Source organism: Eumetopias jubatus, unplaced genomic scaffold, assembly GCF_037043125.1.
Source record: "Eumetopias jubatus isolate StellerSeaLion01/CBP00866 unplaced genomic scaffold, mEumJub1_p1.0 scaffold_8, whole genome shotgun sequence".
NCBI classification, from domain to species: domain Eukaryota; kingdom Metazoa; phylum Chordata; class Mammalia; order Carnivora; family Otariidae; genus Eumetopias; species Eumetopias jubatus.
The window spans coordinates 58,196,160-58,214,852 of NW_028274814.1; the positions used below are offsets into that span (position 1 = coordinate 58,196,160).

At 38.1% G+C, this 18,693-nt stretch overlaps 1 protein-coding gene across 5 annotated transcripts in view; it reads right to left on the bottom strand.

Moving 5' to 3' along the window:
- ABCC9 (ATP binding cassette subfamily C member 9) overlaps positions 1 to 18,693 on the bottom strand; it is a 134,745-nt gene that overhangs the window by 44,278 nt on the left and 71,774 nt on the right. For all 5 annotated transcript variants that reach the window (XM_088025571.1, XM_088025570.1, XM_028113216.2 and 2 more), the window contains 4 exons: positions 18,362 to 18,446; positions 16,982 to 17,062; positions 608 to 745; positions 335 to 460 (listed from right to left, as the gene is read on the bottom strand). In XM_088025571.1, coding sequence (XP_087881697.1) covers positions 335 to 460; positions 608 to 745; positions 16,982 to 17,062; positions 18,362 to 18,446 — 430 coding nt within the window. The remainder of the gene's footprint in view (positions 1 to 334; positions 461 to 607; positions 746 to 16,981; positions 17,063 to 18,361; positions 18,447 to 18,693) is intronic.

The following is an 18,693-nucleotide window of genomic DNA, read 5'->3' on the forward strand; positions in this document are numbered from 1 at the left end:
ATGTGCAGGCGCGAGCAGAGGGAGGGACAGAGGGAGAGGGAGAAGCAAGCCTCCCACTGAGCGTACAGCCCGACGCAGGGCTCTATTTCAGGACCTCGAGATCACAACCTGAGCTGAAGTCAGGCACTTAACCTACTGAGCCACCCAGGTGCCCCAAAGTAGCCTATTTATTAATGACATATAAATATACAATTACTTTGGGTTTCAAATGAGGACCATTATATCATCAAATATTAAATGGTAATACTCCTTTAAACAAATTTTAATAATTATACAGTATATTCATTACTCTTTTAAAGTGGACTCTGAACTCTTCTGATTTATGAACAATTACCTTTTCTAATTCTTGATCTTGCCGATTCATAAGTGTTTTCCAGTGTTCATAAAGCTCAACATCTTTGGTTTGAATGTCCTTCAAAGTCCCTTCTCTTAATACACTTCCATCTTTCATGGCTATGATCTAAGGAAAGCACATATTAGCATAACTGTGACAAAAATCCGTAACTGGCCAAATGAATTATTTTATCTCAGACAGCATTTCTTAATGTCCCTATTTATTTATATGACTATAACATTAAAATTAATGAAATTTCTTTTAAACTCTTACCCAGTCAGCATGTGTTAGATACTGTAATTTGTGAGTCACAAGAACAAGTGTCCTTTTGTCATCTTGGAGAAATTTCAAAATCCCTTCCTGCATTAGGTGATCACTCAAGTGAATGTCCAGGGCAGAGAATGGATCATCCTACAACCAGTAAAATGGAGAGAAGAAACAATTTCTATATTCTTGATATGATTCAATTTCTCTAGAAAGTAGAAATATAAATAACTAAGAGTAAATTATCTCTAACATCCAATTTATAAAAAAACAGACTCTGTCTATACTTAAATTGTTGAGAAAAGGTTTTAAATTAAAAGTGAAGCTTTTATTTTCTTTCACCTTAAAAAATTATTTAAAAAGTAAATAACAATATCCCAAGTGGTTTGCATTATTATATATAAGAACTTCAAGCTCAAAAAACAACACTTCTTGACAACCTTTAACAATAGACCGAAGAAAGAATAAAACAATAATTCCAGTAGTTGAAATTTAGATAATAAAAACAGTCATAGACTCCAGATCAAGATGGCGACATAGGAGGCTCCTAAATTTCCCTCCTCCCCTGGATGCTCTGACTATGCAGTTACACACAGAGCAATTCCCTCTGAGAGAAATCCAGAAACTAGTTGAGTGACTTCTACACAGTGGAAAACTAAAAAAATACCCCATCTAAAAGATAGTAAAGGCTGAGACACATTTTCACCACAAACCTCACCCACTGCACAGCACCATACAATTGGAGGGAATCCCCAATTCCAAGCTTCTCTCTGAGAAGTGAAGGATTGGGACCATACATCTAGTGCCCAAACTTTTATGACTGCTACCCAAGGGACAGGCCCCCAAATCACTACGCTTTGAAAGCCAGTGGGGCTTACATTGATAAGTGCCACAGAAATATAGGAAACAAAAAGTAGCTGGTAATAGGCACATAAACACTTACCACATCTATCTCTCCAGGACTGAGCACAGAGGGAGCAGACAAAAAAGCCCTTTACCCCGTCTCCCTGGAAGGAGTCTGACTGCATACTTTACAAGCTGCTACCGGAGGGTCCAACTTCTAATTAGCATGAACAGTGCTGATTATGATCCTTCCTGTAGCCTGAAAGAGCTATTGGGCACTTCCTCTGTCTTTTCTTTCCATCCTACTCTAACAATAAAACCAAGTTTCCAATATCTCCCTGGAAGGCGTTTCTCACCTCTAGTGTCCCACTTGTTACGGGGGCCATTAAATGTACTGGCTCCCATCACCTCACTCTGATAGCCAACAGGGCTTGCATTCATGAGTCCCACAGGACTATAGCAAACAAAGAAGAAATTTTTAAATGGGCATAGGGGCATGCCACATGGCTATACACCCTGACTCATTGCATATAAAGCAGGCAAAAATGCTCATCTCCCAGTTTCTCCCTGGAAGGGGCTTGACTAAATATTTTCCCAGCTGCTGCCTGAAGGTCCAGCTTCTAATCAGCCCCCATTTAGGTGCTGACTGAAATACTCCCCTTTGGGACATTGATGGGTCTTAGCACACTATCAACTACTGGGAATCAGTAAGAATAAAGACAGCAGCTTGGGCAGTCACAAAGTTCTGAGAGGCAACCAAAAGCTTGGGTCAGGCTGATTGATGAGGTTCATCGCCTACAGGAGACCAGTCTGTCAAGACTGGGAGAGCTGTCTACTTTTACTAATGCACAGAAAACAACACAGAGAGTCAAAGGAAATTAAGAAATAAGAGAACATGTTCCAAACAAAGGACCAAGATAAATCTCCAGGAATCAATCTTAACGAAATGGAAGTAAGTGATTTATTTGATACAGAGTTCAAAATGCAAGAATAAAGTGAGAATTTTAACAGAGATATAAAATATTAAAAAATACCAAACAGAACTCATAGAGCTAAGAATATAATAATTGAACTGACAATTTCAATAGAGGACTTCAACAGACAACTAGATCAAGAGGAATAAAGGATCAGTGAACTGAAAGACAGGGCAGTGGAATTAATCCAGTTAGAAGAACAAAAAGAAAAAAGAATGAAAAAGACTGAAGATAGCTTAAGGGACTCAGAGGACACCACTGAGAAGAGCAATATATTCACTGTAGGAGTCCCAGAAAGAGAAGTGAAAGAAAGGGGCAAAATGTTTATTCAAAGAAATAATGGCTGGAAATTTCCCCTACCTGGGGAAAGAAACACATCCAGATCCAGAAAACCCCAAAAGTGCCAAAAAAGATGAACTGAAAGAGAGCCAAATTAAGACACATTAAAAATAGTCAAAAGTTAGACAAAAAGAGAAGCTTAAAAATAACAAGAGAAAAACAACTTGCTACATACAAGGGAATCCCCATAAGTGTGTAAGATTTTTCAGCAGAAATCTCACAGGCTAGAAGATAGAGGGGTGATAATTCAAAGTGCTAAAAGAAAAAAAAAACTACTCTGGTGGAGCAAGATGACAGAGGAGTAGGAGACCTGGATTTCGTCTGGTCTCAGGAATTCAGCTGAATAGGGATCAAACCATTCTGAACACCTACGAACTCAACAGGAGATCGAAAAGGAGAGTAGCAACAACTCTCTGAACAGAAAAGCGACCACTTTCTGGAAGGTAGGACGTGTGGAGAAGTGAATCTGAGGTGATATTCAAGAGGATAGATGGCGGGGGAGGGGGCCTCCGTCGGCCGCTTCTGGCAAGTGATAGAGCCGCAGAGCACAAAATTGGAACTTTTAGAAGTCGGCTCCGCTGAAGGGACGTCGCACCAGTGGCTAAGTGGGGGGTGGAACCCTCGCGGGACAGTGTGGTCTCAGGACCCTCAGGGTCACAGAAAGACCGGGGGTGCCTGAGTGCAGCAGAGCTCCCAGGTATTGGAGCGGGGAAGCCGGCTGCAGAGACGGAGCCGAGGCGCAGGCTCTCAGCTCGGGGTTGCCATAAACTGTGATCTGCGGCCCAGTCGGGCCACTGCTCCTCCAGCAGGGACCCAACAAGCGGCAGAGCCGGGGAGACTCCCCTTCCTCCCCCAGGAGGAGCGGCGCGGGGGCGCACTGCAGGGATCTGCTGGGTTTGGAGACTCCACACGGGGTCGGGTGCCAGAGATAGAAACGATCAGTCACAGGCCGGGTGAGCACGGAGTGCGGCCAGAGACTGGGGACACGGGAGTGACTGACTGCTTTTCTCTGGGGGCGCACTGAGGAGTGGAGCCCCGAGTTCTTGCCTCCTCTGGAGCGGAGATTGGGAGGCTGCCATTTTCACTGTCCTCCTCCAAAGCCATACGGAAAGCTTGCAGGGAACAAAAGCCCCTGAGAGCAAACCCGAGCAGCTTGCTTAGCTGGGACCGACAAGGGCGGGGCAATTCCGCCTCCGGCAAAGACATTTGGGAATTACGGCAACAGGCCCCTCCCCCAGAAGATCAGCACGAACAGCCAGCAAGCCAAGACCAAGTTTACCGATCAAGGAGAATGGGAGAACTCCAGCGCTAGGAGAATACTGCACATAGAATTCATGGCTTTTTTTACCATGATTCATTAGTTTTTCAAAGTTAATTTTTTTAACTGTTTTTTTTTAATTTCTCTTTTTCCCTTTTTCAACCAACATCTTATCAATCCCTTTTTAAAAAAAAAAACATTATTTTTCATTTTTAGAGTCATATTTTATCCCTTCATAGTAGTTACCCTTCTTTTTGGCATATATATATGTTGTTCTCTCTTTAAAATTTTGAGATACAGTTTCTTCTAACAGATCAAAATATACCCTAAATCACTAGTGTATGGCTTTGTTCTAATCTCCTGCCTGATCACATTCTCTCCCTTTTTTTTTTTTAGATCTTCTTCTTTCTTTTTTCAAACTTCTTATCGTATCAATTCCTTTTATAAAATCTTTTATAATTTTCATCTTTACAGTCATCTTCCATCCCTTCATTGTATCAACCCTTATTTTGTACATATATAAGTCTTTCTTCCTTTAAAATTTTAGGAGGCACTTTTTTCTAACAGACCAAAATACGCCCAAAATCTAGTGTGTGGCACTGATCTATGCACTAGCCTGATCATATTTGATCATATTCGTTTTTTTTTTGTATTGTTCTGTTTTTGTTTTTAATCTTTTTCTTTTTGGTTTTTTTTTCTTTCTTTCTTTTCTCTTTCTTTTTTCTTTCTTTCCCTTTCTTTTCCCCTGGTTTCAGGTCTTTTCTGATTTGTATAGAGTATATTTGCTGGGGACGTTCTTAACCTGTTGGCATTTTGTTCTCTCATTCATCTATTCTCCTCTGGACAAAATGACGAGATGAAAAAAAATCACCTCAGCAAAAAGAACAAGAGATAGTACCGTCAGCCGGGGACCTACTCAATACGGACATCAGTACGATGTCGGACCTAGAGTTCAGAATCATGACTTTAAAGATACTAGCTGGGCTTGAAAAAAGCATGGAAGTTATTAGAGAAACCCTTTCTGGAGAAATAAAAGAACTAAAATCTAACCAAGTCGAAATCAAAAAGGCTATTAATGAGGTGCAATAAAAAATGGGGGCACTAACTGCTAGGATAAATGAGGCAGAAGAGAGAATCAGCGATATAGAAGACCAAATGATGGAAAATAAAGAGGCTGAGATAAAGAGAGATAAACAACTACTGGATCACGAGGGCAGAATTCGAGAGATAAGTGATACAATAAGACGAAACAACATTAGAATAATTGGGATCCCAGAAGAAGAAGAAAGAGAGAGAGGGGCAGAAGGTATATTGGAGCAAATTATAGCAGAGAACTTCCCTAATGTGGGGAAGGAAACAGGCATCAAAATCCAGGAGGCACAGAGAACCCCTCTCAAAATCAATAAAAATAGGTCAACACCCCGACATCTAATAGTAAAACTTACAAGTCTCAGAGACAAAGAGAAAATCCTGAAAGCAGCTCGGGAGAAGAGATATGTAACCTACAATGGTAGAAACGTTAGATAGGCAACAGACCTATCCACAGAGACCTGGCAAGCCAGAAAGGACTGGCATGATATCTTCAGAGCACTAAATGAGAAAAATATGCAGCCAACAATACTATATCCAGCTAGGCTCTCATTGAAAATTGAAGGAGAGATAAAAAGCTTCCAGGACAAACAAAAACTAAAGGAATTTGCAAACACGAAACCAGTCCTCCAAGAAATATGGAAAGGGGTCCTCTAAGCAAAGAGAGAGACTAAAAGCAGCATAGATCAGAAAGGAACAGAGACAATATACAGTAACAGTCACCTTACAGGCAATACAATGGCACTAAATTCATACCTTTCAATAGTTACCCTGAATGTAAATGGGCTAAATGCCCCAATCAAAAGACACAGGGTATCAGATTGGATTAAAAAACAAGACCCATCAATATGCTGTCTGCAAGAGACTCATTTTAGACCCAAGGACACCCCCACATTGAAAGTGAGGGGGTCGAAAACCATTTACCATGCTAATGGACAACAAAAGAAAGCTGGGGTGGCAATCCTTATATCAGACAAATTAGATTTTAAACCAAAGACCGTAATAAGAGATGAGGAAGGACACTATATCCTACTTAAAGGGTCTATCCAACAAGAAGATCTAACAATTCTAAATATCTATGCCCCGAACATGGGAGCAGCCAATTATATAAGGCAATTAATAACAAAAGCGAAGAAACACATTAACAACAATACAATAATAGTGAGGGACTTTAACATCCCCCTGACTGAAATGGACAGATCATCTAAGCAAAAGATCAACAAGGAAATAAAGACTTTAAATGACACACTGGACCAAATGGACTTCACAAACATATTCAGAACATTCCATCCCAAAGCAATGGAATACACATTCTTCTCTAGTGCCCATGGAACATTCTCCAGAATTGATCACATCCTAGGTCACAAATCAGGTCTCAACCAGTACCAAAAGATTGGGATTATTCCCTGCATATTTTCAGACCACAACGCTTTGAAACTAGAACTCAATCACAAGAGGAAAGTCGGAAAGAACTCAAATGCATGGAGGCTAAAGAGCATCCTACTAAGGAATGAATGGGTCAACCAGGAAATTAAAGAAGAATTTAAAAAATTCATGGAAACCAATGAAAATGAAAACACAACTGTTCAAAATCTTTGGGATACAGAAAAGGCAGTCCTGAGAGGAAAGTATATAGCAATACAAGCCTTTCTCAAGAAACAAGAAAGGTCTCAAATACACAACCTAACCCTACACCTAAAGGAGCTGGAGAAAGAACAGCAAAGAAAGCCTAAACCCAGCAGGACAAGAGAAATAATAAAGATCAGAGCAGAAATCAATGAAATAGAAACCAAAAGAACAGTAGAACAGATCAACGAAACTAGGAGCTGGTTCTTTGAAAGAATGAACAAGATTGATAAACCCCTGGCCAGACTGATCAAAAAGAAAAGAGAAATGACCCAAATCAACAAAATCATGAATGAAAGAGGAGAGATCACAACCAACACCAAAGAAATACAAACAATTATAAGAACATATTATGAGCAACTCTATGCCAGCAAATTAGATAACCTGGAAGAAATGGGTGCATTCCTAGAGATGTATCAACTACCAAAATTGAACCAGGAAGAAATAGAAAACCTGAACAGACCTATAACCACTCAGGAAATTGAAGCAGTCATCAAAAATCTCCCAACAAACAAAAGCCCAGGGCCAGATGGCTTCCCAGGGGAATTCTATCAGACATTTAAAGAAGAATTAATACCTATTCTACTGAAACTGTTCCAAAAAATAGAAATGGAAGGAAAACTTCCACACTCGTTTCATGAGGCCACCATTACCTTGATCCCAAAACCCCAAAGACCCCATCAAAAAGGAGAACTACAGACCAATATCCTTGATGAACATGGATGCAAAAATTCTCACCAAAAGACTAGCCAATAGGATCCAACAGTACATTAAAAGGATTATTCACCACGACCAAGTGGGATTTATCCCTGGGCTGCAAGGCTGGTTCAACATCTGCAAATCAATCAATGTGATACAATACATTAACAAAAGAAAGAACAAGAATCATATGATCCTCTCAATAGATAAAGAAAAAGCATTTGACAAAGTACAGCATCCTTTCTTGATCAAAACTCTTCAGAGTAGAGGGATAGAGGGTACATACCTCAACATCATAAAAGCCATCTATGAAAAACCTACAGCCAATATCATTCTCAATGGGGAAAAGCTGAGAGCTTTTCCCCTAAGGTCAGGAACACGGCAGGGATGTCCACTCTCACCACTGCTATTCAACATAGTATTAGAAGTCCTAGCCACAGCAATCAGACAACAAAAAGAAATCAAAGGCATCCAAATCGGCAAAGAGGAAGTCAAAGTCTCACTCTTTGCAGATGATATGATACTGTATGTGGAAAACCCAAAAGACTCCACCCCAAAACTGCTAGATCTCATACAGGAATTCAGTAAAGTAGCAGGATATAAAATCAATGCACAGAAATCAGTGGCATTCCTATACACCAAGAACAAGACAGAAGAGAGACAAATCAAGCAGTCGATCCCATTTACAATTGCACCCAAAACCATAAGATACCTAGGAATCAATTGAACCAAAGAGGCAAAGAATCTGTACTCAGAAAACTATAAAATACTCATGAAAGAAATTGAAGAAGACACAAAGAAATGGAAAAACGTTCCATGCTCATGGATTGGGAGAACCAACATTGTGAAGATGTCAATGCTACCTAGAGCAATCTACACATTCAATGCAATCCCCATCAAAATACCATCCACTTTTTTCAAAGAAATGGAACAAATAATCCTAAAATTTGTATGGAACCAGAAGAGACCCCGAATAGCCAGAGGAATAGTGAAAAAGCAAAGCAAAGCTGGTGGCATCACAATTCTGGACTTCCAGCTCTATTACAAAGCTGTCATCATCAAGACAGTATGGTACTGGCACAAAAACAGACACATAGATCAATGGAACAGAAATGGACCCTCAACTCTATGGTCAACTTATCTTTGACAAAGCAGGAAAGAATGTCCAATGGAAAAAAGACAGTCTCTTCAACAAATGGTGTTGGGAAAACTGGACAGCCACATGCAGAAGAATGAAACTGGACCATTTCCTTACACCACACACAAAAATAGAATCCAAATGGTTGAAAGACCTAAACGTGAGACAGGAGTCCTTCAAAATCCTAAAGGAGAGCACAGGCAGCAACCTCTTCGACCTCAGCCGCAGCAACTTCTTCCTAGAAACATCGCCAAAAACAAGGGAAGCAAGGGCAAAAGTGAACTATTGGGATTTCATCAAGATAAAAAGCTTTTGCACAGCAAAAGAAACAGTCCATAAAACCAAAAGACAACCGACAGAATGGGAGAAAATATTTGCAAATGACATATCAGATAAAGGGCTAGTATCCAAAATCTATAAAGAACTTATCAAACTCAATACCCAAAGAACAAATAATCCAATCAAGAAATAGGCAGAAGACATGAACAGACATTTTTCCAAAGAAGACATCCAAATGGCCAACAGACACATGAAAAAGTGCTCAACATCGCTCAGCATCAGGGAAATCCAAATCAAAACCAAAATGAGATACCACCTCACGCCAGTCAGAATGGCTAAAATTAACAAGTCAAGAAACGACAGATGCTGGTGGGGATGTGGAGAAAGGGGAACCCTCCTACACTGTTGGTGGGAATGCAAGCTGGTGTAGCCACTCTGGAAAACAGTATGGAGGTTCCTCAAACAGTTGAAAATAGAGCTACCATACGATCCAGCAATTGCACTACTGGGTATTTACCACAAAGATACAAATGTAGGGATCTGAAGGGGTACGTGCACCCCAATGTTTATAGCAGCAATGTCCACAATAGCCAAACTGTGGAAAGAGTCAAGATGTCCATCGACAGATGAATGGATAAAGAAGATGTGGTATATATACACAATGGAATATTATGCAGCCATCAAAAGGAATGAGATCTTGCCATTTGCAACGACGTGGATGGAACTGGAGGGTGTTATGCTGAGTGAAATAAGTCAATCAGAGAAAGACATGTATCATATGACCTCACTGATATGAGGAATTCTTAATCTCAGGAAACAAACTGAGTGTTGCTGAGTGGTGGGGGGTGGGAGGGATGGGGTGGCTGGGTGATAGACATTGGGGAGGGTATGTGCTATGGTGAGCGCTGTGAATTGTGCAAGACTGTTGAATCACAGATCTGTACTTCTGAAACAAATAATGCAAGATATGTTAGGAAAAAAGAAAAAGAAGAAGATAGCAGGAGGGGAAGAATGAAGGGGAGTAAGTCGGAGGGGGAGACGAACCATGAGAGACGATGGACTCTGAAAAACAAACTGAGGGTTCTAGAGGGGAGGGGGTGGGGGGATGGGTTAGCCTGGTAATGGGTATTAAGGAGGGCACGTTCTGCGTGGAGCACTGGGTGTTATGCACAAACAACGAATCATGGAACACTACATCAAGAACTAATGATGTAATGTATGGTGATTAACATAACAATAAAAAATTTAAAAAAAAAACTACCAACCAAGAATCTTCTACCCAGCAAAGTTGTCCTTCAGAACTGAAAGAAAGACAAAGAGTTTTCCAGGCAAACAGAAGTTGAAGAATTTCATCATCACTAGACTGCCCTTACAAGATATGTTAAAGGAGTTCTTCAAGCTGAAATGAAAGGACACTATTTAGGAAGAGGAAAACAAATGAAAGCATAAAACTCACTAGTAAAAGTAAATATGTAATTAAGTTAGAATACTCTAATATTGTAACAGTGGTTGGTAAATCACTTAAAACTCTAATATTAAGGTCAAAGAGAAAAGTATTAAAAACAACTGTAACAGAAATACTTTATTAGTGGATACACAATATAAAAAGGTTAAAACTGCGACATCAAAAACATAAAATGTAGGGTGAGTGGGTGTGTAAAAATGCAGAGCTTTTGTATGTACTTACAGTTAAGTTTTCAATTAAAACAGACTGCTTTAACTATGTTTTATGTAAGTCTCATGGAAATCACAAAGCAAAAACCGGTAGTCTATACACAAAAGACAAAGGAATTAAAGCATACTACTTAGAAAATTATCAAATCACAAAGGAAGAGAGCAAGAGAGGGAGAAAGGAACAAAGGAAGTACAACATAGCCAGAAAGCAATTAACAAAATGGCAAAACTAAGTCCATACCTATTAAATTACTTTAAATGTAAAGGGACTAAATTCTCCAAACAAAAGACACAGAGTGGCTGAGTGGTTTAAAAAACAAGACCCGAAAATATGCTGTCCACAAGAGGCTCACTTTGGCTTTAAGGGCATATATGAACTAAAAATAGGGGATAAAAAAAGATATTCCATGCAAATGAAAACCCAAAGAAAGCAGAGGTAGCTATACTTATATCAAATACATAGACTTTAAGCCAAAAACTATAACAAGAAACAAAGTTCATTTTATAATGATAGAGAGATCAATTTATCAAAAGGATAAAAGAATTATAAATATGTACCAAACATCAGAGCAACTAAATATGTAAAGCAAATATTGATAGATCTGAAGGGAAAAATAGACAGCAATACAATAATAGTAAGGGACTTCAATACTCCACCTTCAATAATGGATAAATCATCTAGACAGAAAATTAAAAAAATCAAATAAGGAAAATCAATAAGGAAACATTGTATATTTTACAAGGTCAGCATACCCTGATACCAAAAGCAGATAAGGATATTACAAGAAGAGAAAATTATAGACAAATATCTTTGATGAACATAGATGCAAAAATCCTCAACAAAATATTAGCAACCAAATTCAACAGTGCATTAAAAGGAATATACATCATGATCAAGTGGGATTTATTCCTGGGATGCAAGGATGGTTCATTATAAGCAAATCAATTAATGTGATATATCACATTAAGAAAATGAGGAAGAAAAATCATACAATCATCTTAAAAGATGCAGAAAAAGCATTTGACAAAATTCAACATCTTTTCATGATAAAAACTCTCAAAAATTTGGATATAAATGCATATCACAACATAATAAAAGCCACAGGTAACAAACCCACAGCTAAAATCATTCTCAATGGTGGACAGCTGAAAGCTTTTCCAATAAGATCAGGAAGAAGACAAAGATGTCCACTCTCATTACTTTTATTCAGCATAGTACTGGAAGTCCTAGCCAGAACAAATAGGCAAGAAAAAGAAATAAAGAGCATCCAAATCAGAAAGGAAGAAGTAAAACTGTCAATGTTTGCAGATGACAAATATTATATGTATTAAAACTTAAAGAATCCACCGAAAAACTGTTAGAACATATCAGATAAAGGGCTAGTATTCAGGGACACCTGGGTCGCTCAGTCGTTAAGCGTCTGCGTTCAGCTTAGGTCATGATCTCAGGGTCCAGGGATCAAGCCCCACATCAGGCTCCCTGCTCAGTGGGAAGCCTGCTTCTCCCTCTCCCACTCCCCCTGCTTGTGTTCCCTCTCTCACTGTGTCTCTCTCTGTCAAATAAATAAATAAAAAACTTTAAAAAATAAAAAGGGGTTAGTATCCAAAATCTATAAAGAACTTATCAAATTCAACACCCAAGAAATAAATAATCCAATCAAGAAATGGGCGGAAGACATGAACAGACATTTCTGCAAAGAACACATACAAATGGCCAACAGACACATAAAAAAGTGCTCAACATCGCTCGGCATCAGGGAAATCCAAATCAAAACCAAAATGAGATACCACCTCACGCCAGTCAGAATGGCTAAAATTAACAAGTCAGGAAATGACAGATGTTGGCAAGGATGCAGAGAAAGGAGAACCCTCCTACACTGTTAGTGGGAATGCAAGATGGTGCAGCCACTCTGGAAAACAGTATGGAGGTTCCTCAAAAGGTTGAAAATAGAGCTACCCTACGACCCAGGAATTGCACTACTGGGTATTTACCCCAAAGATACAAATGTAGTGATCCAAAGGGGTACGTGCACCCCAATGTTTATAGCAGCAATGTCCACAATAGCCAAACTATGGAAAGAGCAAAGATGTCCATCAACAGATGAATGGATAAAGAAGATGTGAGATACACACACACACACACACACACACACACACACACACACACACACACACAATGGAATATTATGCAGCCATCAAAAAATGAAATCTTGCCATTTGCAATGACATGGAAGAAACTAGAGGTTATTATGCTAAGCGAAATAAGTCAATCAAAAAAAGACATGTATCATATGATCTCACTGAAATGAGGAATTCTTAATCTCAGGAAACAAACCGAGGGTTGTTGGAGTGGTGGGGGGTGGGAGGAGTGGGGTGGCTGGGTGATAGACATTGAGGAGGGTATGTGCTATAGTGAGCGCTGTGAATTATGTAAGACTGATGAAATCACAGACCTGTATCTCTGAAACAATACATTATATGTTTAAAAAAAGAAGATAGTAGGAAGGAAAAATGAAAGGTGGGAAATTAGAGGGGGAGAAGAACCATGAGAGACTATGGACTCTGAGAAACAAACTGAGGGTTCTAGAGGGGAGGGGGTGGGGGGATGGGTCAGCCTGGTGATGGGTATTAAAGAGGGCATGTATTGAATGGAGCACTGGGTGTTATACGCAAACAATGAATCACGGAACACTACATCAAAAACTAATGATATAATGTATGGTGATTAACATAACATAATAAAATAAAATAAAATAAAAAGAATACAGGCTATGCAATTGGACCATCAGGGTTTGTATCCTTGCTTCTCTATTACTGTGTGACTCTGGATAAATTATCCCCCAAAGCCTCAGCATCCTCATTCATAAATAGCAATAATAATAATAATAATAGCAATGATGCCAAAATTAATAGGGTTGTTCTGAGGATTAAGTGAGTTAATGTACTTAGAATCATGCCTACATCATAGAAAGTCTTTAAGAGTGGTTGCTATCATTTATGTGCCATAGCTTCATTATGGAGCATCTTCGTGTTACAATCAAATGTAATATTTTATAATATTTTATACAACTTAATAAAAATCTAAGTTTGATGACTTGGGAATCATTCCTTAAGATTCAGTTTGTATATTAATATTTTGTGGAGATACTTCTTTTAAAGAAAGCAAGACAATTTGTCAAAAAACTAATTCAATGAATAAACAATTCTTTATTTTCAAGAGCATATTATTTATTTCTATATACATATATACACTTCTCACTAATATATTCTTCCTATATTCAATGAATATGTGTAAGTAGTATAAGCTATGCATGGATATACTTTTGAAAATAACATAAATATATTCACTGATACACACAGTACATTTGTAGATGCCATAAAGCTCCAAAAATAACTAATATACTTGATACATCATTAAGATGTTTCCACTTGGCTTTGATATTGTGTAAAGGCTAATATGATAAAGTTAATTAAAGGAAAACATAACATCATCCAAGTAATTATTTGCCCAAGGTCCTTAAAGATAGGAGTAATGTCTTTTTCTCCTTTGTTTCCTCCACCCAGCACAGAAGATGGCACCGAGGACATTCACTAAATATTAATGGATGGAAAGAAGGAGGGAAGGAAGGGTGAAAGAAAGGGAGGAAGAGGAAGGGTTGGAAAAGGGAAGAGAGAGATGGAGGAATGGAAGGAGGAAGCTAGGAAGAGAAGGAGGTAAGGGGGCGGAAGGCAAAAGGAAGGGAAAAATAGGACAATATAGGTAGTAATTTGACAGTAATATATGATTTTCAATACCAGAGAATCTTTGTTGATCAGAAAAACAATACTCAACAGACATGCTGTTCTAGCCCAGACTTTGCCACTCACTAGTCATTAGTCCTTGGGTAAGGCACTCTATGCATATGTTTCTTCATCTAACGTGGGGATACCATCTACCCTCACAGCACACTCATAAAAATCAGATGGGCTAACACTGAGTGCTTTGTGAATTTTTAAACAATGGAAGTGTAAGGTATCATTTTGAGGTAATTATAAAAACACATCAACAGTATATTTTTTGCTGCTAAAATATTATTCAGTTTCAGGTTGCAATGAAGTACATACAATATCTAGATCATAAGATCCAATAGTTTAAAGGTTATCTGAACTGACCAGATAGCATCTAGAACACACTTTTTCAAAGGGACTCTGATGAACACTACTATATCCAGGATTAACAAAAGTTATAGAAATTATATTATTGTGGAAGTATTAAAAATACTAAGCTTGCTTAGTTTAAAGAAAATAAATTAAGGCAAGTTGTGGAAATAATATTAAAATGTTGAATATGGCTGCATAAAAGAAATATATGCTGCTGCAGAAGCAGAAGGAAAACCAGTTAATGAAAAATCCACATAAGCAAATTTTAATCATATAATAACTTTCCAGTAAGAGCTATCTGTGTTAGGCAGGATAACAGCTCCCAAAGATGTCCATGTCCTAATTCCCAGAACCTATAAATATGTTACCTTACATGGTAAATGGGACTTTGCACATATGATTAAGATTAAAAACCTTGAGATTGGAAGATTATCCTGGATAATCCAGATAGGTCCAAACTAATTACATGAAACCTCAAGAGCAGAGAACTTTCCCAGCTGTGTAGAGAGGAAGATGTGACTAGTAAAAAAGGTCAGAGATACTAAGTTGCTGGCTTTGATGATGAAGAATGTGGCCATGAGCCTAGGAGTGTGGGAAGCCTCGAGAAGTTGTAAAAGGCAAGGAAATGGACTCTCCCCTGGAGCCTCCAGAAGAGAACGCAGCCCTGCTGACGTGGATTTTCACTCAGTGAGATCCATATTGGACTTCGAATCTACAGAACCATCACACTGTACATATTATTTAAATCACCAATTATGGCAATTTGTTATGGCAACAATAGGAAATTTATACACTGACCAACAAGGAAAAGGCCACCTTGAAGTTAAGCAATCTGTCTTGAAAGAGAGACATCAAAAAACTCTTAGAGGCGATGTGAAAAGTAATCCTATAATGAATGGATGGGAATCTACAATAAATTAATCCTATGACTTCTTTGAATTCTATGACTCTACAAATGAAATAAGTAAGGGTCATTAAATTGATGGTAATGGAATGAACAGGGATAGAATACTACACCCAGAGAACCTTGGTCTCTTTCAGATTCCCGAGTCATTTGGTCTTCAGGTAGGTCAGCCATTAAATGATCCCCAAATTCGAGAAGTCATTGCCAGTTGTGGGTCTATCCACTGTGAAAGGGATTTACAATTACTAAGTTACTGCTAGATCCTGCTATGGTTTTAATGGTGTGTTTTTCTGGAAAATTTTGGGGACAGGTATTCTTAGGGATATTAACCATTTCCAGTGTGTCCAAATTCTATTCCTATCCCCAGCAATAGATCCAAATTTAGTGGGAAACTCCAAAACCAACCTACTTTTTGAAGAGCTTCTAGATATTAGATGGAGTGAAAACTCTAAAGTAAGTCTGGAAACCAGATTTATAAATGGTGAATAATTGCACAGAAGGAGAAGGCAGGGGAATAATGCATTTACATAGTCTACTGGTCTGTAATATATATGTACTTGTAAGTTAAGTTATTTTGGCTACCTCCTGCTGGAGGAACCAAACTAGAACAAAATTCAAAATCAACATAACCATCAAATTCTGTTTATGAATTCATAGGTAGAACCAAGTTTTTTACCCAGGTTATACATGAGATTCATCCAAAGAGCTCTTTTAAGACTCAGACTCTAGACTCTACCCCTATAAATTATGATTTGGTAGGTCGAGGGTGGTACCAAAATTTCTATAGTTTTATTTTTTTTTTTAAGATTTTATTTATTTGACAGAGAGAGACAGCGAGAGCAGGAACACAAGCAGGGGGAGTGGGAGAGGGAGAAGCAGGCTTCCCGCTGAGTAGGGAGCCCGATGCGGGGCTCGATCCCAGGACCCTGGGATCATGACCTGAGCCGAAGGCAGACGCTTAACGACTGAGCCACCCAGGCGCCCAAAATTTCTATAGTTTTAGAAAGCTTCACAGTCAAAGCTCATGCACAGCTTGAATTGCATACCACTGGAATGGAGTACTATGCTCACTTATCCCTCTCTCCACCAAGAGTACATTTTCTAGTCCTTTTTTGTCAGCAAATATAAATGAGAAGACATGATCCTGTCCAGTTGATCCAACACCATACAGACTTTTTCATTAATGATCCTCATGGTTATGAAACTCATATAAGCAACAATTCAGGGCACCTATGTCACTTGGACACCAATCTGGATACCCCAACTTTCAACCTTATGTTTGGACTATGGGATTTTGTTTCCTTTATATTCTTTATGATTTCAGAAGTTAAACTATCTGTCCTTCAGTCACTTGACTTGTCTCTAAAGGCTCATTTGTCCAGAGGGAAAAATGAAGTAGAAATAAAGGTCATATTCTCACCAGAAAGACAATGTTGGTATTTTGATAGAGAGCTCGTGCCACACAGATTCTTTGCCTCTGACCCCCACTCAGGTTGATGCCCTAGAGAAGAAATAATCATAAACATCCACCCTTTCCAATAGTAAAAATTCTCTTTAAAATACAAATTTCTTTTTAAAAAAATCTTTAATGTTAATTTATTAATTAAATTGTGATAACATTATTAAGGTAAAATGAAAATTGTCAATTTTCTGGTCAATGCTTGATAATTATATTAATACTTTATCAAGTACTGGTCAATACTTTATATTAAGATAATTTTTGACTGGTAACAAATTCTTTTTTCACTCTGATAGACAGCTCTGCTGTACAAAAGCATCAATAACCAAACACATGGTGAGTTGAGTGCTAAACACAGCAAGTAACTCCAGAATTTTTACTAGTTTTGTGAATTGTGTCTGTAGTTTACTTAACATATACCTCTTAAATTTGATATTACCAATTCTGTTCAACAGAACTACATAGCAGTACTATATTAAGTACTAATTATTATTTATATAATCAAGTACTCATTATAAATATTTTTAAACTATATGGAGCACTTGGTATGTGCTAGGCTTGTATGGATGCCTTTACATTCCTTATTTCTTTTATTCCTTATAGCAATTCCAATATATAGGTATCATTCCCTTTACACACGAGGAAACTACAAGTCCATACTCTTAAATACTATACTATGCTGTGATCAAGAATAGGCATTAAGAACACAGACTACAGAGTTAGACAAATCCCAGCTACACCACTAACTGGGCAAGTTCTTCAACCTTTCTCAGGTTAGTTTCCTCAGCTGCAATATGCAGAAGATGATAACACCCACAAAACAAATTTGCTGTAAACATAGATAATGCATAAAATTTTTACCCAGTACTTGAAACCTATAAGGGTCAAAAAATTTTAGCCAAAATTGTTATAAAGATTATATACAGGCATAAATATTTTTTAGCTGCCCAGAATAGTATGACATCACTTTAAAACATGTTTACACAAAGAAAAAAAATGGAGACTTTAACAAGAATAAATAGACGTGGACAAGAGTGGAAGAAGTCAGAAAAATCTCAATTTCAACTCCAAGTAAGGAAAAATACATTTGATCAAAGGCAGGAACTGCATTATATTCCTTAAGAACTCTCTAGTAGCTAGCATGATGTTACATAGATGGTGGTTACCCAACAAATACTTAAGAGTGGAATTAAAGCTCCTGTGCTCCTGTTTCTGGAACCTGTCACTAGGACATTATACAGCCCCTACACTCTCAGATTTCATTATGCTCCATTAAAGGTTAAAGACAACCAGAAGACTTTTCTAGATTTTTGTTTATTGTTTAAACTATACATAGCTCACCCTCTCTCCAATTTCAGTTTGGTCTCCAAAAGGTAGTAAGTCAATATCTGGCTGAAGAGAACAGGCATCTGTAACAGCTTTGTACCTTTGGGAGAAATTATTTTGAATTTTTAGATCACTATTAATATACTGTCCATAAAATAAGTCCCAGGCTCAATATCTTGGAAGCCAAAATACAACATTTGTTGAACAATTTAGTACAGATTAGCCTCTACAGTAGGTTTGTGGACACAAAGCTAATTAGATATTGGTTCCCACTCTTATAAAGCTACTAAATGGAGCAGAAGACTGATAAAGAAACATATAAAAAAATGGATTTCCTTGGGCGCTAC